The sequence below is a fragment of the Bombyx mori genome, chromosome 16, assembly GCF_030269925.1.
Source record: "Bombyx mori chromosome 16, ASM3026992v2".
Lineage (NCBI taxonomy): Eukaryota > Metazoa > Arthropoda > Insecta > Lepidoptera > Bombycidae > Bombyx > Bombyx mori.
Genome location: NC_085122.1, coordinates 2,610,473 through 2,632,120, shown reverse-complemented (window position 1 = coordinate 2,632,120; position 21,648 = coordinate 2,610,473). Strand labels below are relative to the sequence as shown.

Below are 21,648 nucleotides of genomic sequence, written 5' to 3'. Positions count from 1 at the left end.
ATCACTATGCCCGTCCATAAGGCTCGTGAGTGGAAGAGAAAGCGAAATATTCGCTTCACCGCTCCGATTTTTTATGACCCAAACTGCACGGACAAAATAATTCTACTACAGTAAGAGAGAGGAGAGGTCGTTTCTATCGGTGGAGTTTACCAGTGATTTTCCTGCTGGCTGACACGTCGGCCAGGTCGACGATGTTCTCCGGGTCGTCCTGGATCCAGGCCTGGCTGCGCGTCTTCTTCGCTTTGGGTTTCGGCGCGACTTCATCATCCACCATCTCCATGTCGGAGTCCGAATCCTTCAGAATGTCTTCCAGGGTGTTCGACGTGCCCTTGATCGGCGTCTCTGTTTCAGATTCAGAATCCTGGTCTCTGTAAGAGTTTGATATTTGAAGTCGTCGTGGCCTAAAGGATAAGACGTCCGGTGCATTCGTATATAGCGATGCACCGGTGTTCGAATCCCGCAGGCGGGTACCAATTTTTCTAGTGAAATACGTACTTAACAAATGTTCACGATCGGCTTCCACGGTGAAAGAATAACATGGTGTAATTAAAATCAAACCCGCAAAATTATAATTTGCGTAATTACATTACATTACGTAATTAAAAAAGAGTATTCGATACAAAAGCAAACAATATGGAGTTTTTTTTTTGCTTATATGGGTGGACGAGCTTACAGCCCACCTGGTGTTAAATGGTTACTGGAGCCCATAGACATCTACAACGTAAATGCGCCACCCTCCTTGAGATACAAGTTCTAAGGTCTCATGTATAGTTACAGCGGCTGCCCCGCCCTTCAAACCGAAACGCATTGCAGCTTCACGGCAGAAATAGGTAGAGTGGCGGTACCTACCCGCGCAGACTCAAAAAAGGTCCTACCACCAGTGCATTTGTCCATTCAAAGGGCAAGTTCAAAGTGCAGTCTCCATTTGCTACTCACGCGTTCCGCTCCTTCAGTCTCTTCTTCCTGTTATCCATTTTCCTGATGTTCCTGAATCTACGCAACATGACCTCGTCCGTTTTCGGTATCAGCTTCTCAACCGTGTCCGCTCCGTACTTCCTCAGCATCTTGCTCAGGAAATAGCCTATCTCGAGACGAGAATGACGCTTGCAGTCATCGGGCATGTTCGATAGAGTCTTGAATATCAGCGGGAGGCTCCCGGCTAAGACGTCCACGGGTATAACCTTTGTGTAAACCTGTTGAAGGATTTGCGGTGCATTTTCATTGTGTTAAGGACGATGACATTTAAATAAATAAGTACCTGGCTCAATGATAAATTGTGTTTTTTATGAATCTTATCTTATTCGTGTTATCAATAATCAACTTAAACATAAACTTTTAATTTTTTTTATTGAAAGAAAATAACAAAAAGGTGGCGTTTGGGTAGCCCAATATTGCCACTTAAACAGAAAAATATGACTCTTCCCGACATCTATTGGCGAATAATAATACTATTTTTCTTAATTAAGCGCAACTAACTGCTTTAAAGACACAATAACACTAATCTGTCGATGATATGCTTTTGGTATTCTATAAACATATTCGCATGGTTATCGAGAAACATGTGCCGAAGCGTTCACCAAGAAGCAAGAAGTACCCTCCGTGGTTTTCTTGCGACTTAATTAAACTTCTTAAGGAAAAACTGAAATATAGGAACAAGCTTAAAAAATTCAATAAAAACCCTTTGGATAAATTATCTTTCGAGTTGGCTAAAAAGCGAGCCCAACACCTTATGGTTACATGCTACAAAGACTACATTGCTCGTCTCGAATCAAGCTTACGATACAACCCCAAATTGTTTTGGTCTTTTATCAAGAACAAAAGAAGGAACGGTAGCCTCTTCCCTGCACGGATGACTCTGGAGGACAAGAGTGCCTCGAACGGCAATGATATTTGCAATCTCTTTGCCCATAGCTTCTCTTCTGTATACAACAGTAGTTCTTTACCCTCCTCGGCCCCTCACGTTGCAAAATTATTAAATAATTACTTGTCGGTTATCCAATTTGATGACGCACAGGTACTTAAAGCTTTAAAAAAACTAGATCTGAATAAGGGAGCTGGTTCGGATGGCCTTCCTGCAGTATTTGTTTCTAGATGCGCTACAGTACTTGCTCACCCGTTGCGTCTTATATACAACAAATCGTTAATAACCGGTGTTTTCCCAAGCGATTGGAAGCTGGCGTTGATTGTTCCTTTGCATAAGGACGGCCCGAAGGATCTTATCAGGAACTACCGACCTATTTCAATTCTTGCTGTATTTGCAAAGATTTTCGAGCAACTTCTCCACCCGATTTTGGCTTGGCATTTCAAAAATCTAATCAGCCCTCATCAGCACGGTTTCACGAAGTCTAGATCTACGTCAACAAACCTGACATCTTTCATTAACGAAATTGCCGTTGAGGTCGACAGGCGCTCGACTGTTGATGCTGTGTACACCGATTTTAGCAAAGCGTTTGATCGCGTGAATCACAGAATCCTTTTGCAGAAGCTCTCTGATAACGGCATCGCTGAGCCATTGCTGAGCTGGTGTTCATCGTATCTCTCGGCCCGGCAATCAATGGTCGTAGCATCGGGTTTTTTTTCTGACCCTTTCTCGACACCCTCTGGCGTGCCACAGGGATCCCATCTCGGTCCTCTATTTTTTAATATATTTATAAATGACATTGGTGATTGCTTTCACCACTGCAGACATTATCTGTTTGCGGATGATTTGAAGATATTCAGGGTTGTAAATTGTGCGTCGGATGTGATATTCCTGCAGAACGACATTGACCGCCTGGTTTCATGGTGTTCACGCAACAATATGGACCTCAATCCGGCCAAATGCTATTCAATTCATTTTTCCAGAAGAAAAACTAGATCTTACTACAACTACACTATAAACCATAGCATCATAAAAGAGGTCGATAGTATTAGGGATCTCGGCGTAGAAGTTGACCGAGAATTAAGATTTCACGTCCATATTGAGAAGATCTGCTCGAAGGCTTTCAAGTCCCTCGGCTTTGTTTTGCGGAACAGCAGGGACTTTACTAGACCGGAAACAAAAATATTACTATACAACTCTTACGTTCGTAGCACCCTGGAGTACTGCAGTGTCACTTGGAACCCTTTTTACGACGTGTACAAAAAGAAGTTAGAGAGGGTCCAGAAGCGTTTTCTGTGGCACCTTGCTTTCTCCTGCAATGTTGCTAGAACCATTCAGAGTTACCCGGCTAGGTTAAAGTATTTCCACATGAGCTCTCTTTCGGAGCGGAGACGCACTCTCGATCTATTGTTCCTGCATAAACTTGTTAACGGAGAATACGATGCCCCTGATCTCTTATCTCTTCTGAACTTTAACGTGCCGCTGACGTCGACAAGGGCCTCGAAGTTGATGGTGTTCAGGGTTCCCAGATTCTACACCAACCTAGGTAAGAACGCGCCTCTCAGCAGACTAGTTGGGGAATTAAATAATTTGCATAACAAGTATTCTCTGGACGTTTTTGCTGGCACTGTTGACAGTTTTAGACGAGAAGTCTACAGCCTTGCTCAATGAGTTTTTTCAATTAAGTAATAGCGTATTTGGTAGTAAATGTGTATTAATGTAAGGTCTTCATGTAATGTTATATATAGTTTTTCTTTGTTTTTTATATAATGAACCGCTTTTTTTATGCATGCAGTCGGTACCTGTAATTGTGTTAGCATTTAGTGTGAAATCAATGTATATGATACCTGTAATGTTCTGTGCTGATGTATAACATGTTGGTACCCAATAAATAAAATAAAATAAAATAAAAATAAAAATAAAAATAAAGCTATTTCAGCAGATGGCGTTGTTAAGCAACCCGAAGCCAATGTGTGTTTGGTTTAAGGCTAGACCAAGAAAACAACATTTTCTGAAAATAAATCGTAACTAGATCGATTTATCGCCGCCGAAATCCCCTGTATACTAAATTTTATGAAAATCGTTGGAGCCGTTTCCGAGTTTCAAATTATATATATATATATTTATATCCAAGAATTGCTCGTTTAAAGATATAAGATAAGATTAAGATCGCACGGTCATCCCGCCCCAAATTAGGATTCCCCCTCTATCCAACCCAGGCGACGGGGCAAAGCAAAGCCGCCGTCCCCCAAAATTTGTCTTGTCGGATCCCCCGAATACAATCTCGGTGTTTTTAGGCTCTCAAGCACCGCTCACCGTAGGCCACCGGTGCCCTACGTGGCATACTGAAGTAATTGTGTCGATCTTCATACTAAGGCGCTGGAATATCTAGTTTTTTTTTTATTCCTACCTAAGCTGAGAGCCTTGAGAGGCTATGTCAGCGTAACCGGATGAGTAGGTGAGCTCACGGGGCTCAAACCGGGAGTATTGCTAACACTGGCCTTAGCAAGAGCCGTGCTTCGCAGAATCTACCACCGGATCGGAAACGCGACCCACTCAGAAGATCCGGCGAGAAACTCAGTGCGCTGTGTCTGAGGGTTGAATAATAGAACCCTGGGAAAGACGAATCGGAAGATACTGAAAATGAATCTATTTCTAGGAGACCTAAAAGACTAAGACATATGTAAGAGTACATAACAAAACAAAAGAAAGTAAAACTTCTGAGCAACAGAAGTCGACATAATTACTTCAGTGCGCCGCGTAGAGCACCGGTGACCTACACGACAGTTAAAAGGTTATGGGCAAGTTATAAACGGTCGAGATTTTCAAGACGGATCCACGACGCCTAGTTTAATTCAGACACTTCGCATCTCCTTCTCAATTCTTCTTAAGGTTCACAGAATAAGAGTAAGTTAGTAAAATGAGAATTTTTTTTGCTTAGTTCTGTCTGATTTTCGATGTTGCACCTTGTATATGTAAGATTTCTAGAAATCCTCGTCAGCGGTGTCCGATTCCTGCTTAAAATTGACTAAAACTACGTCATTTACCTTGAGAAAGCTGAGCGCGGCCGCCACTATTTCTCTGTTGGTGCTCAGCATCTGTTCGGCGACCTTCTCCAGCAGACCCTGGACCGTCTCCAGGCCCATATCCTCGGAGAAGTTGAATAGAACCGAGGCGAGGGCGCGGAGTGTCGCGCTGACCACGCGCGGCGGCTGGGCCGACACGCCGACCAGTACCATGCTTAGGAAGCCTTGCATCCCTGTTGGGTAATATGCTTTTTGTATTGGGCTAGAAGACACGTCGCATCGCGAGAGCATCGGTATCGTAGGATCCGACTGATGCATGACCTCGAACACTCTGTCAAGAGTGTACGAATAGGAAGAAAGAAAAGACACATCGGCCCGCCCAATGCTAAATGGAAGCTTTTTTTAGGATTAAAGGATTACTGGTAGCCCGGAGGCCTTTCGAGTTTCACCGGGACAGGAGGGCGAGCAAAGGCTCAGCCAGGAGAGGTGGTATTTGCTAACAGTTGCCCGAGCGCCTCCGAAGAAGACCTAACAACTCAAGAGCAGCTGCTTCGCGAATGAATCTAATATCAGATCGAAATCGCGACCCACTAAGAAGATCCGGCTAGAAACTCATCGAGTTGTTGCATGGGTTAGGGAAAGCTCAATACCAGAAGCCCAGTCGGATTTGAGCGCGATCCGGTATTATTTTCGTTTATGAACATGAATTTTATTTATACAGGGTGTCCTAAAGGATAACGATAACCGGACATCAGGATAAAGACGCTCTTATGATGAGCCAAAAAGACACAACGTCCTACCCACAGAAGTATTCGAGTATCAATGATTATGTTAATTATATGATCGATCATTTCATAGAAAAACTAAAAGTGAAAATTACCCGGAGTGATAATTTTCGACATTGTGATTAGGGTTTGAAATTTATTATTAGATTTTAATACAGTTTTGGCCCTGCACGAAGTTAAACTAATATAGTTGTATACAATAGATCTTTACTTTCAAAGAGGCGGTTTTACAATAATGGCCATTTGAAATGTAATTTACATAGGTATTCCTTAATTAAGTATTTTATTTTATTTATTATGTATGTGTATTGTGTTTATACGCCCTCGGCTAGGTGTTGCGATGACCTCCAAACGGTGGACGGTAAGAGTTGGATGAGGAGAGCTAAAGATCGGGCTGAGTTGTGCGGATTGGGATATCCTATGTCCAGCAGTGGACGACTGTGGGCTGATGATGATGATAATGATGTTGTATATATTGGCAAATGCTAAATACAAATAAATTTTATTTTAAATTTCATCTACTGGTGGTAGGACCTCTTGTGAGTCCGCGCGGGTAGGTACCACCGCCCTGCCTATTTCTGCCGAGAAGCAGTAATGCGTTTCGGTTTGAAGGGTGGGGCAGCCGTTGTAACTATACTTGAGACCTTAGAACTCTTATCCCAAGTTGGGTGTCGGCATTTACGTTGTAGATGTCTATGGGCTCCGGTAACCACTTAACACCAACTGGGCCGTGACATCGTCCACCCATCTAAGCCATATATAAAAAAGGCGTACCTCCATCTTGCTTCTTCAGCACGTTCCCGACGCACGTGATCAGATTGAAGGCGCACTGGCGACATTTCGAATTAATATCTCTCGTGCAGACAACGGACTCGGCTATAGCACTCCTCAGCAGCTTGCTCTCCGCGTTCAGGGTCGGCGTCGTGTTGATCAAGCACTCTAGGCACCTGCGAATAGAGATCAATTTCGAACGGACGCACTGGGATGGGTTCATGCGAGACCTAACACATACAAATGAATATGCAATTTCGAAAAGGGCACATCTCTGAAAATGTCAAATGTTCAGGAAATGAAAAAAAAAACTGGTTGTTTTTTGAAGCAGTGTAAAATTTAAAATATTAACTTTTGAGATATATTTTAGTGTTCATTAGCAATTGAAAATAACTGAAATTATTATAAAATGGGTGTAGGTAAGCCTCAAAATTACATGTATATGAAAAAACGTATTTGACAAAATATGCGACATGTGCCCTTTTCGAAATTGCATATTCAAATATTAATATGATGTTTTACGTGGTCACGTATTGAAACACAATATATCTTTACTTTTAACCGACTTCAAAAAAGGAGGATTCTCAATTCGTTCTCAATTTCGTTCTCAATTCGTCTGTGTTTTTTTATGTTTGTTACCTCATAACTTTTGACTGGGTGAATCGATTTTGATGATTCTTTTTTTATTAGAAAGCTAACGCTTCCCGTATGGTCCCATTTTTCCCAATTTCGTCCAGTTCTGATGATGGTATTCATGAGAAAACCATGTAAGTCTTAAATTTGCATTGAGTACGTGCGCGACAAATACATAGATGAATAACTCAATATCACGCCAACCGATTTTGATGATTATTTTTTTTAGTGTATATTAATTTGTTATGGAATAACTTTTTTTTTCTATTTGAAGTCGGTTTTTGTTAAAGCATGTCTATTTACAATTATTTTATTTTCTATATAATTAATCGTTTGATTAGACCAAAGATTGGATGTCAATTTATTTACAAACAATAAGTCTTGCAAATGAGCGGCGATGACAGAATTTAAAAATTCTATTCGCGATCCTGCGGACCGAATGGTAAACAGTCAACGTCGCCTAAAACACGTCATTACAGATCCTTCCGATCCCTTAATAGTGCTTTTAGGTACCACAAGCACTGGTCATCGTTCCCGTCCAACCCGTCGCTTGCGACGGAGGGCTCGGCGAGTAAACTAACCCACAGGCACAGCCCACTGAATTTCTCGCCGGATTTTCTCAGTGGGTCGCATTTTCGATCCGGTGGTAGATACTGCCAAGCACTGCTCTTGCTACGACTAGTGTTAGCAACGTCGTCAGGTTAGAGCCGTGAGCTCTCCTACTTGTTAAGATTACGCTGAAATTGTCTCTTAAGAACATCAGCTTAGATAAAATAAATGTAGTTTAAAAAAAATAAAAAATCGCTTTTATAGAAAGTCCAAGTAAAAAATAGAAAATAAATCCTAATAAATTTGAATTAAAAGTAGTGTAAGAAAATTTTTATTGTAAAATTTTCTTGTAAAATTTATTTTTCATTTTTAGTTGAATTTCAATTTTTTTAATATATTTTTTTAAATATTGAATTGTCATCGGTCCTTAATAAGAATACGAAAATTTCGAGTTAATCCGACGTTTTCAAAATCATGTTGAAAGATTCCGATACATAATTACTAACGATTCTGTTACATACCTACTAACATACATTAAACGGTAGGCAGCGGCTTGGCTCTGTCCCTGGCATTGCTGAAGTCTATGGGCGACAGTAACCACTCACCATCAGGTGGGCCGTATGCTCGTCTGCCTACAAGGGCAATAAAAAAAACACATACGTCTAAAGCTAATAAAAGCGTATTAAAATATATAATATTATACATAAAAGACAATACCATGTCTTGGTTAGGTCAATTGTCAAACGTCACCTCAATCTGGCGGCCTTGCTGCTGTCGGCGACTTTGTTCAGTGACGTCATCAGCAACTTCTTTATCTTCTTGTGGTTCGAGCGAAGGAACTCCTTGCATGGAGCCTTCTCGCTCTTGAATATCTCTTCCAGTATTCTGTAGGCTTTCTTGTGCTCCATCTCGAGGAGACGCGCCTTGTCCTTGTAGCGGAGTTCGGCTGTAAGGGAATCGCGATTTAGGGACGCACTACCACGCCGACAGGCAGAGAAGGGGCTATTCAAAGTGGTCATGCCAATCAGAAAGTTGAAATGATTGGTCCCAAAACCTTTTAATACTGTATAAACTATTATATGTATGTATTTGTTTATGTATGTAATTATGTATGTATGTATATGCTTTTTGTAACTTAATGTAAATTTCATTGCACCTACCACTACCTACTCTGCACTACCTTTGGTCGGCTGGTAGAGAATGCCTTAGGTATTAAGTCCGCCAATGTAAATTTTACATGAAGTGTAATAAAATAAAATAAATAGAACCGATACAACAGCCTTCGCAACAGACGTGCTCTTAAATAAAATGTCTTCGACTCCTGTGTACTCTACGATTAGTGCGGCTCTATGTAGGAAGATAACCACAACATTGCACACCGCAAAAGAAGTTTAACTTCTTTCACGTGCACCAAGTTGCACGCGCATCTTATTGTTTTTTGTAAGCTTTTTTAAACTAAGTATTTTGTGTATTTAACATAGCCAGTTTGACTACAACGATCCTTCCCATTTTGTCCACAAAGCAGTAAATCTGGCTTCCGGTTCGAAGGGTGGGGCCGTTGGACAATAGAACTGAGATTTCTCACATCTCAAAATGTGAGCATTTTATGAGATCGAAAAACAATCACAGGGAACAATTTCACGTGTGCTATTATTATTATTATTTTTTTATTGCTTAGATGGGTGGACGAGCTCACAGCCCACCTGGTGTTAACTGGTTACTGGAGCCCATAGACATCCACAACGCAAATGCGCCACTCACCTTGAGATATAAGTTCTAAGGTCTCAGTATAGTTACAACGGCTACCCCCCCCTTCAAACCGAAACGCATTAATTACTGCTTCACGGCAGAAATAGGCCGGGCGGTGGTACCTACCCGCGCGGACTCACAAGAGGTCCTACCACCAGTAATTACGCAAATTATAATTTTGCAGGGTTGATTTTTATTGCACGATGTTATTCCTTCACCGTGGAAGTCGATCGTGAACATTTGTTAAGTACGTATTTCATTAGAAAAATTGGTACCCGCCTGCGGGATTCGAACACCGGTGCATCGCTATATACGAATGCACCGGACGTCTTATCCTTTAGGCCACGACCACTTCAAAATCTTACAAGTTACAAGGAGTACATACGTTTCTTATCAGCGGAGTCTTCCTCCATGGCTGCGGCTTTCTTCTTGGCCTTCTTGAAGGTCCTCGGGTCCTCCAGCACGGTCTCGCACAGCGGGTACAGCCAGTCGTCGAACAGTTTCGCGATTCGATCGCTCTCTTGGTACAGTACCAACACTCTTATCACGTCCAATATCGACTCTCTCTGGAAGTGGTCGTCTCGTGCTGCTTCCAATTGCTTCACGGCGTTGTCGAACAGTTCTCGGTTGAGGTTCTCGTCCGATATACTTAGATATACCTGTGGGATTGATTTAAATTCAAGCACAGGACTATAGCGTTTAAAGTACACCGAATAAAGTTGAGATTTGCATAATTGATTACTGGTGTATAATTGCATAATTTGCATAATTGATTTACTGGTGGTAGGACCTCTTGTGAGTCCGCGCGGGTAGGTACTACCACCCTGCCCTGCCTATTTCTGCCGTGAAGCAATAATGCATTTCGGTTTGAAGGGTGGGGCAGCCGTTGTAACTATACTGAGATCTTAGAACTTATATCTCAAGGTGGGTGGCGCATTTACGTTGTAGATGTCTATGGGCTCCAGTAACCACTTAACACCAGGTGGGCTGTGAGCTCGTCCAGCCATCTAAGCAACAGAAAAACATAAAAAAAAAATTGAAAATTGAAAATTTGAAAATTTCATATACCTGTGGGATTGATTTAAATTGAAACACAGGACTATAGCGTTTAACGAACACTCAATAAAGTTGAGATTTGCATAATTGAAAATTTCGTTTCAGTGTTGTCAGGGGCACAGCGAAGCCACTGCCCAGTGTAACACTTCACACGCTTGATAAATTAAAATATAAATTATAGTAGACGAGAGTGATTTTTGAAGTGATAACTTCTGTAGCACCTTTGAGCAATTTTTGGTAGGGGAAAATCTTATGGGTTCGCGTCACCGACATGCCTAGCAGCAGTATATCGGTAACTATGTATACAGGTGTCACGTTGTGCAACATTAGTGCTGTCTATACTTACCAATAAAATTGAATTGAATATGATTATTTCAATTTAAATTTTACAAAATTTCAAATTTCAATAGCAAAATTCTGTGTTATAAGTGTCCACTTATATCGGTAGTCTCTACGACTGCCAATTCTTTATTCTATTCTATTGACGATGAACGAGCTCACGGCTCATCTAGTGTTAAATGGTTACCGAAGCCCGGGCATAACAAGGTGAACGCCACACCCACTTTGAAACATTGTATAAGGGATGTTCAATCGGAAACAAATAACTGCTTTGCGGCTGAAATAGGCAGGACAGCAGTGCCTACTCGGGCGAGCTCACAATACGCCCTACCAGTAGTATACATATGACGTTTGACAGTACACTGGAGAGAACGCATCCTTTTTCTACGAACCACACTGAAAGAATTGAGTTGGGATCTATGCTAGGTTATCATACAATCACAAAAAAATAAAAAACGTGTGGCACTCAGGGACTGCCGCGGTAAAGCTATTGCTTAGCATTTTTATCAACTTATGCAATGATATTTAGATAATAATAATTTAATATTAAAACAATAATAAAATAAGACCACGCTATATTTATAAACATCAACAAAAGCAAAAGATTAACTGTCCCCTTCACACTTATAAGCTAGACCGCGCGCGAGAGAGATGGGCAGACTTTTCATGATGCGCATGCAGTGCGACGTCACGCCGCGCGCTTATTCACAAACACTACACAAGCGCAACGTGTGAATGTGTTGAACGCGAGCTATATGTTAGGCGGAGTAGGGGCGTTAGGTTTTATTGTCGTTACGGAATTTCTTGATTCGGTCGCCGCGCTCAAAGCCCACGTTAAAAGCTATGCAATAGCTTAATACTTATGTTATTTTGTTCATCTACTCTAATGTCTCTAGTCCCGCATACCTGTATGGTCTCCAGAGCGGCTAATCTCTGTCCTTCCGCGCTGCTGCCCTTGGCAGGAGACATGTATACGTTCAGCAGGATCGGGAGGTAGTTTTTCGCGTATCTGCTCATCTCTAGCTTGTCCTCGTCGTTTTCTAACGAGCAAGCGATGAGTTTCCGCAGAGCCTGCATCACCGACAGTCTGAACTCCGGATTGTCTTTGAGAACGTTACCTTAAAATTGAGAAGACACATCAGATATATCGCTCTCTCTTTCTCTCTCAATATATTTGTCACGAGAGGTCACTAGTATTAAAACTGAATGTCGAGGGGACGCAAGCGATGACGTCATCGCTTCGGCAGAGTCCAATCTGATTTGCTTCTCGATGAGCCGTCCGAGGACCACTAGTCTGGGAGCTGTAAAACTGTATAGTGCCTGACAAAAAGATTTCTGGCAGCTCTCTATGAAGGAATGGTTTTTTTATTGCTTAGATGGGTGGACGAGCTCACAGCCAACCTGATGTTAAGTGGTTACTGCAGCCTATAGACATCTACAACGTAAATGCGCCACCCACCTTGAGATGTAAGTTTTAAGGTATATAGGCGACGTTATATGATAATGTATATAAATGTCGGCGCAAAGTCACTGTTTAGCTAACTAAAAATATAATAGATAAAGTTAAGTGTTTCCTTAATTTTACCCATGCCAACAACTGTTTAAGGCGGTATTCAAGAGAATTCATGGCAAAGCTACCCCCACTATCAAATATAAATATGAGTAACTATTGTCGCATAAAACATTCCGACCATAGAGTTGTCTCAAATTAATCATCTTCATTTCATTTCACTCCATATTATCATTTTTCATTAAAATAAGAATATAAATTAAAATAAGACGCGACCTAAAGGTCTTAGTTACCAGGTCATAAAATACCTTATAAAAAGATATTTGATAATTCCAATGTTATTTTTCTTAACCGTCTATTAAATTTAATCCGGAAATGTACAATACGACTCGAGCAGCCGACCGGGGCGGAGCTCTCTGTTGTTATCGATATACACTTGAAATGGAATAAATGGAATTCATTGGAAAAGTGAGTCTTAATAACTGTTACTTTGAAAGCAATGCTAATGATGAAGAGAATGGCGTCAGCAACGCTAATGTCATCATTTTAAAAATACTATGGAACCAGCCGTATCCGTCATAATATGTTTCACATTTCGTCCTCTCGCATTAAAACTGTACAATCTCAAAACTTACTAATTTTACAGGAGAGTGTTTTAAAGATTTAACATGTGATATTTTTAATATTAATCATCTTTGTAACATTTATTTTTTATTTTTTACCAGTTACATTATCTGTCTTTTAAAGTAAGATAAAATTATGTGTTAATTTTGTTAATAGCATTCAAAGCATAGGTAAACTAAAAAAAAAAAAAAAAAACTAGGCTCTTTTGACAGTATTTATGACAAAAATACTGGTGATACCAAATGATCCCGCATATTAACTCAATTTCGAATATTTTTGGAAACTGTACACTTTTAATGCGAATAGACTATTTTTCAGTATTCCCGCCATTTACAATAGCGTTGATAGATAGACTTACCTAGCACTCTGGCCATGAACTTGAAGGTGTCCTTGATATCCTTCGGGCTATTGCAGAAACTGGGCAGCAAAGCCCAGAATTGATTGCAGAGCAGTTCGTACGTGTGCGAGCCCGGCACGTCGCCGGCCTGTGACAGCTCCCTAGACTTCTTCCTGCAGAATGTTGCCATCTCCAAAATTTCCGTTGCGAAATATTTTAAATTCGAATGCGTTATTTTTTCTTTCAAAACCGGCAGCAGCCAGCTCCGTTCCAGGTTTATCGAATCAGGGTTGTCTCGTAACGGAATAGTTTTGAGAACAAACTCCGGACCCAGGCTCCGTATGGCGCATCCGGTTGCGTGTTCGACTTCCTTGTCGTTGTGGAAGTTGTGGCTTTCCCGACGATCGTTCAGTTTCCTCAGCAGAGGCTCGAGGGTGCTCGATATCTTTTCGTTGGCTATCTGTCGTACAACACAAACAATTTCAATGCCACATTTACGGTGAAGGAATAACGTCGTGTGACAAAAATGAAACCCCAAAAATATAATTTGCGTAATCGCTGGCGGTAAGACCTCTTGTGAGTCCGCTCGGGTAGGTACCACCCTGCCTATTTCTGCTTTAAATGTCACAAAAACATTTCATATTATTAATTTCTCGCCGTATTTCTTTTGAAACTTTAATGTTGTTTTAAAATTATTTCGACTATTTTTTATTTTAAATGCAAGCAACCAGTACTTTTTTCGGAATCTGTATTTTTTTGTTATTTATTGCCTAGATGGCTGGACGAGCTCACGGCCCACCTAGTGTTAAGTGATTACTAGAGCCCATAGTATTAACCACGTAATTGTCGCCACCCATCCTGAGACATGAATTCTAGGGTCTCAGTTTTTACAGTACAACGGCTGCCCCGCCTTTCAAACCGAAACGCATTACTGCTTCACGGCAGAAATGTTCTATACAACTCTCTGTACAGTTCGATCAAAGTTTAGACAAATTGAAATCAAATTCCGCCTTCGGTATTGAGTATTAAGACGAGCGACAATGCCCTCATTGAGGCGCCTTTGTCCAACTGCGATTTTCTGTTCTTTCTTTTTTCCTACCTAAGCTGATGGTCTTGAGAGACCATTTCAGCGTAGCCCTAACAAGTAGGTGAGCTCACGGGGCTCAATTCTGACAACGTTACTAACACTGGCCCTAGCAAGTCGTGCTTCGCAGAATCTTCCACCGGATCGGAAACGCGACCCACTGAGAAGGTCCGGTGAGAAACTGAGTGGGCTGTGGGTTAATTTACTCGCCGATCCCTTCGCCGCAAGCAACTGGTTCGACGAGAACGATGACCAGACAATTTTCTATTGAGTTTACACACGGGTGATCTTGAGATCCAACTATAGAAGTCGATCCCCTTCACTGGGGGACGACGGGAGTCGGGGGACACGCATCATTCATTTTGCGTTGAGCGACAATTCAGACTCCCGAAGGCTCCTACAACGAACTGACCTCGAAACAGACGGCGATAGTCAATATGACGTGTCTGATGGCTTGATTGAAGGGATTGTCCAGGCCCGCTCCGATCACTTTGAAAACACCCTCTACGTGAGATTTGTGCTTCGCGAATATTTCATCGGATTCAATGGCCGGCTTCACGCAGTCGTGCAGGATGGCCTGTTCGAAGAAACAAATAAATAAAACATTACATTTAATTGTGTGAATAGCGATTAAGGTAATAGTACATTGTGCACCAAGGGAGAAAAGTTGGACATTTCCTCTCGCGTGTAAAATTGCGATGAGATGTCCTACTTTTATATTTATCCATATACATACTATTTTTTTTCCTACCAGGACGAAAGTTCGACATTGTGAAAAACTTAGCACCCGTGGAGTACCAAGTCGGGATCCAGGGGGGAGATCCGGCGTGGGCTTGGGGGGGCTCTACCCCCACTCAAAAAAAAGATCAATTTAACTGTTTTTTAATTTTTAAATAAACTACTACTAATTGAATAAGAACTGTCTGATGAACTCATCTTTGTTTAATACTTCACTATTAAATTTTATTGCCTTTTGTTTATTTCACTTTTACACTAAACACAGACGAAAACCGAACTTTCGGCGTAGGTAGGAGAAAAAAAATTAATAGTCGGCAATCACTCTGCAGATTCCTTTGTTATTACCTATCTGGACTTGTGTATCTTTATATTGGACAATCAAAACGAAAATTAGACTATTAGTCTATTTTAAAATGTACAAATTAATATTAAATTTACTTTTCAAACTTAAAAACTTTTAATCGAGGAGATCAGGGTTACCTTAAGTGCATTCGTAGAAGCTGAATTAATGCTGGCAACATCGGACAGCCATAGCTCCGATACGCATATGTTTACAAATGACGGCAAATTTGGCACGCACAGATTCAAATCTAGACTGTAAAAAATTATGTTATTAATATTGTGACATGACTTTATGACTTTTTTTTTATTGCGTGGATGGGTGGACGATCTCACAGCCCACCTGGTGTTAAGTGGTTACTGGAGCTCATAGACATCCACAACGCAAACGCGCCACCCATCTTGAAATATAAGTTCTAAGGTCTCAAGTATAGTTACAACGGCTGCCCCACCCTTCAAACGGAAACGCATTACTGCGTCACGGCAGAAATAGGCAGGGCGGTGGTACCCACTCGCGCGGACTCACGAGTGGTCCTACCACCAGTAAAATGGCATGATATGATTTAAAGAAAACTCTTATAACGGACGGTTTTTGAGACCATAAAAATTTTTGAAAATCTGCATGTGGATGAGCAGATACTTGTGTAGATACTTAATACTTGTGGACGACTAATAGTTATGATTTTTTTTCCTACCTAAACGTAGATAGCTTAAGGGACTATTCCAGCAACGCGCGGGCGGCTAAATAAGCTCACGGGCTCAACCAGAGATAATTTGTAACAATGGCCGTAGCAAGAGCAGTGCTTCGCTGAATCTATCACAGGATCGGAATCGTGACCCACTGAGAAACTCCATGAGAATTAATTTCCCACCTCACAACCTCAGTATTTCCTGAGCGCAATGATGTCTTCCTTCAAAAGAGATTTGTCGAGGGCACTCAACAGTAGGGAGCCTCTTAACTGTGCCCTTGGAATTGCTGACATCCATGAGCGACGATAACCACTCATCATCAAGTGGGCCTTATGCCTTATGCTGCTTTCTTATGAAGAGTATTAGATAGATATGTCTATAAAGAGTTTCAGTTACCAGAGTCCGTAGAAGTAGTCACTATTTTCTATTATAACTGAGTATCTTAGCATGATAAAATGAAAAAATAAAACCCACTTAGCTAAACACCCATATCCCTGCTGCAAAACAGCTGCCCAGGCCAAGACCTGCCCTGTATCGTTGGCCGGGGGCCTGGAAGCCATTAAGGCTCTGGTCAACTGCACAGCCAGCCCGCTCGTCAAGTTACAAGTGTCCAGTGGTGCAGCAAACAGAGAGTGCAGTGTATGGAGACAGCATGTCTTGATGTAGACATTGTTGTGGGTCATTAGAGATAAGATAGCCTCGCATATAGTCTGTTGGTGGAAACATATTGTTTGTAATCTTTCCTCATAATGTATATTTACAATTTAAAATTGTTTGTTTGTGCACTCGTGGGAGTTAATTTTAAGGTGATCCAAATTTAATGACTTGCAACTGAAATGTTAATTATGTAATAGCAACATTGGCTTCATCCTTAAAGGTGAGTAGTGTCATTTGTTGTCATATCTATGAACCTCGGCAATAGATAACAGATGGAGCTAAAATTCTTCTTTTTTAGTGCCCTTGTAGGCAGACAAGCATACGGCCCACCTGTAGTGAGTGGTTACCGTCGCCCATCGACTTCAGCAATCCCAGGGGCAGTGCCAAACTGCTGCCTACCAAAGTTCATAACTTTGTTATTAAAAAAAACTGACTGTAAGCACAAAAAGTATCCATAGTTATTTTAGAGGTTACATCATTATGGAATGACAATAATAAAATCTGAGATTAAACTGTAATAGTTTTGACTGCGTTTACCTTTATACTGTCCTTGCTGAACACCGGTAACACATCTCGTAGCATGGTCAGTGTGTGCAACACAGGACGATGACCGGAGAGCAGCGCCTCTGCTTTGATCTGGGAAAGACAGTACTCGGCCACGTGGTTCGAAGCTGGATGCAACTTCGGTACCTATAAAGGGAGAAATGTTTTGTGTCAATTGATTTTCAATCTCTTGGCTTTTTTTTTCCTACCTAAGCTGAGAGCCTTGGGAGGCTATGTCAGCGTAACCTTAACTAGTAGGTGAGCTAAGGGGGCTCAAACCTGACGACGTTGCTAACACGAACCCTAGCAAGAGCCGTGCTTCGCAGAATCTTCCACTGGGTCTGAAACGCGACCCACTAGGAAGATCCGGCAATAAACTCGGTGGGCTGTGTCTGAGGGTTAATTTACTCCTCGAGCCTTTGCGTTAATGGCGTTTCCTTATTGATTTCGCCAATGTCAAGTGTATATAATACTCTGCCTTATAAAGCGGGCTTTGTGAACGAACAAGGTCACAGATTGTAACTAAGAATTAAGTGGGTAGCTAAGAATGCTTGATTACAGGGTCGCTGTTGATGTACCTAAAACAAATAAGACGCACACAGTATATACATATATATACAGGGGCTATTGATTTTCTTGAAGAAAGTCTGTTGATGTTCTCTTTAATACAATTTCGAATAATGGAGTATGTATTTTATAGCTTTAACGTGAAGAGGCACAGGGTAAAAAGTAAGACGGTGGTGTCCTAGTGGAATTGTTCATGTCTGTAGTGTGGAGGGCGATTGAGACTTGGTACATACTGCTATGTATTAAGTTATTCCAATTAAATGCTGATGGCAAGATTATAAGGCAATGTTGGTGTTGTGTGATATTTAAATTATCTTGAATGTTATATTGTTGGGTACTAAAACTAAACTTGAACATAATTTTGGGTGGCATTTGACGATACCTACTATTAACTAATGCGGTGATTTTTGAAGCCAAACAAATATACTCTAGAATATGTTCAAATCAAACTTGTTTAAGGCAAACTATTTATTCATATTTGGCTATAAAATTTTGAGACGTTCTACCAAGGGACTTGCTTTATTGGAATATACACAATTAGTCTGGTGCACTTGCACGTTGAAGTCATTATTCAATGTAATGTGTTTGTTTCATAAGAGATTTAAAAATGCTCTAAGAGATTGTTTCACCAAACCATTTCTTTCCACTCTTTTTTTACTGGTGGTAGGACCTCTTGTGAGTTCGCACAGGTAGGTACCACCACCCTACCTATTTCTGATGTGAAGCAGTAATTAGTTTCGGTTTGAAGGGTGGGGCAGCCGTTGTAACTATACAGAGACCTTAGAACTTATATCTCACGGTGGCGCATTTACGGTGGTAGATGTCTATGGGCTCCAGTAACCACTTAACTCCAGGTGGGCTGTGTGCTCGTCCACCCATCTAAGCAATAAAAAAAACCCTTCACACCACCAGTGCTGTCCTGTAACCAGTACCGAAATACAGCTGATTCTTACCACTTAGAGATCTAGACACTGCGTTTGAATTGAATTGAGGGTTGAAATCCATTCCACAGTATTTAGTGCACAATATGGTCTAATTCAAACGAGGTTTGAGAAGATTGGTATACAGCACCAGCTTGTTTGTGACATTAGTATTGCTAACGTAACTCAGCTCTTAGACCATATTAAAAAAAACTTATTTTGTTTTCATAATTATTATAATCATTATATATTTGTCGTTCTTTGTTTATGTAACAGTAACTTAATAAATGCACTTCGAAAACTTGGACGTTTCATTAAAGCATAATATATAATTAGATTTTGTTCAAATACCTTAATTTTTTTATCCTCTGATGGTATCATGAAGCTACTTCCGCGTAGTATAGATACCACAGCATGTTGTGCCGCTTTTCTAACCTGCACAGATTACAAAATTATAAACAATTACTATTTGGAATGTGTGAGTTGTACCAATATAAAAATCAATTCAAAAAGTAATAAAATTAATATCTGGTTCAGAACAGACCTTGGGTTTAGAGTGCAGTGCAAAGGCCAGAACGGATTCAAACACTCTCATAGTTGATGAATCACCCCAGACAGCATACTCCTGAGCTCTCAGCAGCACCGACAGACATCCAATTGTGCTCCTCAGCAATGCTCCATTTTCAGACTGAGCATGCTCCTCGAGTAATTCCATAAATATTGTTGAGGAGTCCGAAAATTGTTTACGCAGTACTGCTTGTGGTACTGCTTTGATGCCCATTGATAGTAAAGTTATTGTGGCTACTAAATTGTCTTCCAGTTCGGATGCCTTTAGAGTTTCCATCTATACAGAAATATATAGTAGTATATTATTAAAAATTTTGGACATGTGATGCGTAGAGAGAAGGTGCATTTGATTAGGATATGTATGGAAATGGTAGTGCAAGGTAGAGGTGGTCGACCGAAGAAAACATGGATGGAGTGTGTGAATGACGATATGAGAGGGAAGTGAATGTTAAGATGACGGCTGATAAAAGAGAAGAATGGAGTAGAATAATTTGCTGTGCCGACCCACTAGTTGGACAAAAAGAAGATATTATTGAAAATTTTGCCATCACTTAAACATTAGTTTCATTTATTTTTATTTATTATTAGTTTCACTGTATCTATATATCCAAGTATAAGATATCAGCTTTCAGTTTAAGAAATTTATGACCGTTATTACTTACAAGAGCAGCAAAGTATTCCGTTGTAGTCTCTTTACCTCCTTGTTCTTTGATAACTTCAGTCACAGCCGCCAGCACTGCTAGCATTTCCTTGTGCAGTGCATTGTTTGAATCAAAACGATTTAGCAATCTACAGTAAATTTTATAAAAAATGAGTGTATCTTAGCTTATAAAGGAATGAAGAGCATTAAACTTAAAGACTCAATCTATTGAAGAAATAAAAAGATGTGATGTGGTATTTCGGTAAATTGATTTTGATTTAAGTCAAAGTAATATAAAAAATAAAGTAAAATTATAGCCAAATATGTATAAATACTTTCTCTTCTGCAAGTATCAATTGAATATATCTGAGAGTATATTTGTTTAGCTCTTACTTATTCACTGGTGCATACTTTATTTTGTTGCAATGAGTTTTGGTCATAAATTATTTCACAAAAATTCTTAGTACTTGATATAATTTATTCCAAATTTATAATAAGCAAGTCTCTCATGAAAAAGTGGTACTTAAAGTATGAAATGAAAAAAGATTAAAAGAGATTTTTTTAAGAAGAACATGTCCTAAGTTTCATCTTAGAATTATAATTCAGTATTCCACTGAATTCCAAATAATTTCTATTCCAAGTAGTTTTCCAAATAATTCCTAGTCATGACTATTTAAAGTCATAACTAAAGTGCATATAAAGGCTTACTTAAGTAATTATCCACATTTTGTATTTTATTTTCAATATCACATTAGCAATTGTGAGTATAGAAACCTGTTTTCAGGTACTGTCTCAAATACTGCAATAAAATTAAAATATCTATTTAAACTTTAACTTACTTATGAAAGCTGATATTTGAACATTGACTCCAATCAGATGCAAATGTTTGAAATGTCTTAAATGTTCCTGATCTTAATGTACCAGAGTATTCAGACTCTGATCCCTCGTCTCCGGTCTTGACCGACATATTTTCAAGCTCTTTTACTATGGTCAGTTCATTTTCAGCATCTGATTTTGTTTTGTTAGTTTTATGTCCATATGTCATCATAGCTTCATGCTTGGACACCGCTTGCTGTGTTAAGCCAGTGCTGCCTGTAGAAGTTAATTAGAGGAGTCACTTATAAGGAAATTATCTTAATTTTAACATAAAAAGTATGAGATTAGTTAATTTAGTCATGTTCTAGGTTATGATTTTATAAGGAAATTTTACTTTGAAATTACTGTTCAACAACTTTTTGTGATGTTTATAAATCCGTTTTTCCATAACGAATGATTTTGAGAAGTTTTAGAGAGAACATACCTAAGTTTTCCTGAAAAAACCGGGATTTTGCCATCTCCCTGTATTTTTGAATTTTCGGGTTCGAATTTGATGACTGTCCTTTCTGCCATCGTTTCCCCTTCGTTTTGCCTTTAAGTTTTGATCTAAATTTACCCATTTTAGTATTTCATAACAATATGCAAATGAAAGATGTAACACACGTGGGGAAAAAGTGTTCAGTGTTTTGATTGAAAATAATGACAGCAAGCCAATGAAGTAGGAAATAGGTCTATGCAGCAAGCAAAATGAAATAGTTGTCAAATTACTGTCAAACGTCAAACACATTCTTTCTAGGCAAAATGGATAATGAACGCAAGTCTTATCCTGCAAAGTAAAACTGTTTCA

At 40.0% G+C, this 21,648-nt stretch overlaps 1 protein-coding gene across 1 annotated transcript in view; it reads right to left on the bottom strand.

Moving 5' to 3' along the window:
* Positions 1-21,607, bottom strand: part of LOC101743904 (RRP12-like protein) — a 28,387-nt gene extending 6,780 nt beyond the window's left edge. Inside the window, exons 1-17 of the mRNA XM_038016359.2 lie at positions 21,286-21,607; positions 20,825-21,077; positions 20,008-20,134; positions 19,323-19,622; positions 19,130-19,213; positions 17,286-17,438; positions 16,566-16,801; positions 15,543-15,657; positions 14,737-14,901; positions 13,262-13,700; positions 11,676-11,887; positions 9,760-10,033; positions 8,376-8,571; positions 6,447-6,619; positions 4,909-5,120; positions 937-1,193; positions 151-368 (exon numbers count right to left, since the gene is read on the bottom strand). Coding sequence (XP_037872287.1) covers positions 151-368; positions 937-1,193; positions 4,909-5,120; positions 6,447-6,619; positions 8,376-8,571; positions 9,760-10,033; positions 11,676-11,887; positions 13,262-13,700; positions 14,737-14,901; positions 15,543-15,657; positions 16,566-16,801; positions 17,286-17,438; positions 19,130-19,213; positions 19,323-19,622; positions 20,008-20,134; positions 20,825-21,077; positions 21,286-21,421 — 3,550 coding nt within the window. The 5' untranslated portion in view covers positions 21,422-21,607. The remainder of the gene's footprint in view (positions 1-150; positions 369-936; positions 1,194-4,908; positions 5,121-6,446; positions 6,620-8,375; positions 8,572-9,759; positions 10,034-11,675; positions 11,888-13,261; positions 13,701-14,736; positions 14,902-15,542; positions 15,658-16,565; positions 16,802-17,285; positions 17,439-19,129; positions 19,214-19,322; positions 19,623-20,007; positions 20,135-20,824; positions 21,078-21,285) is intronic.
* Between the last annotated feature and the right edge of the window lie 41 nt (positions 21,608-21,648).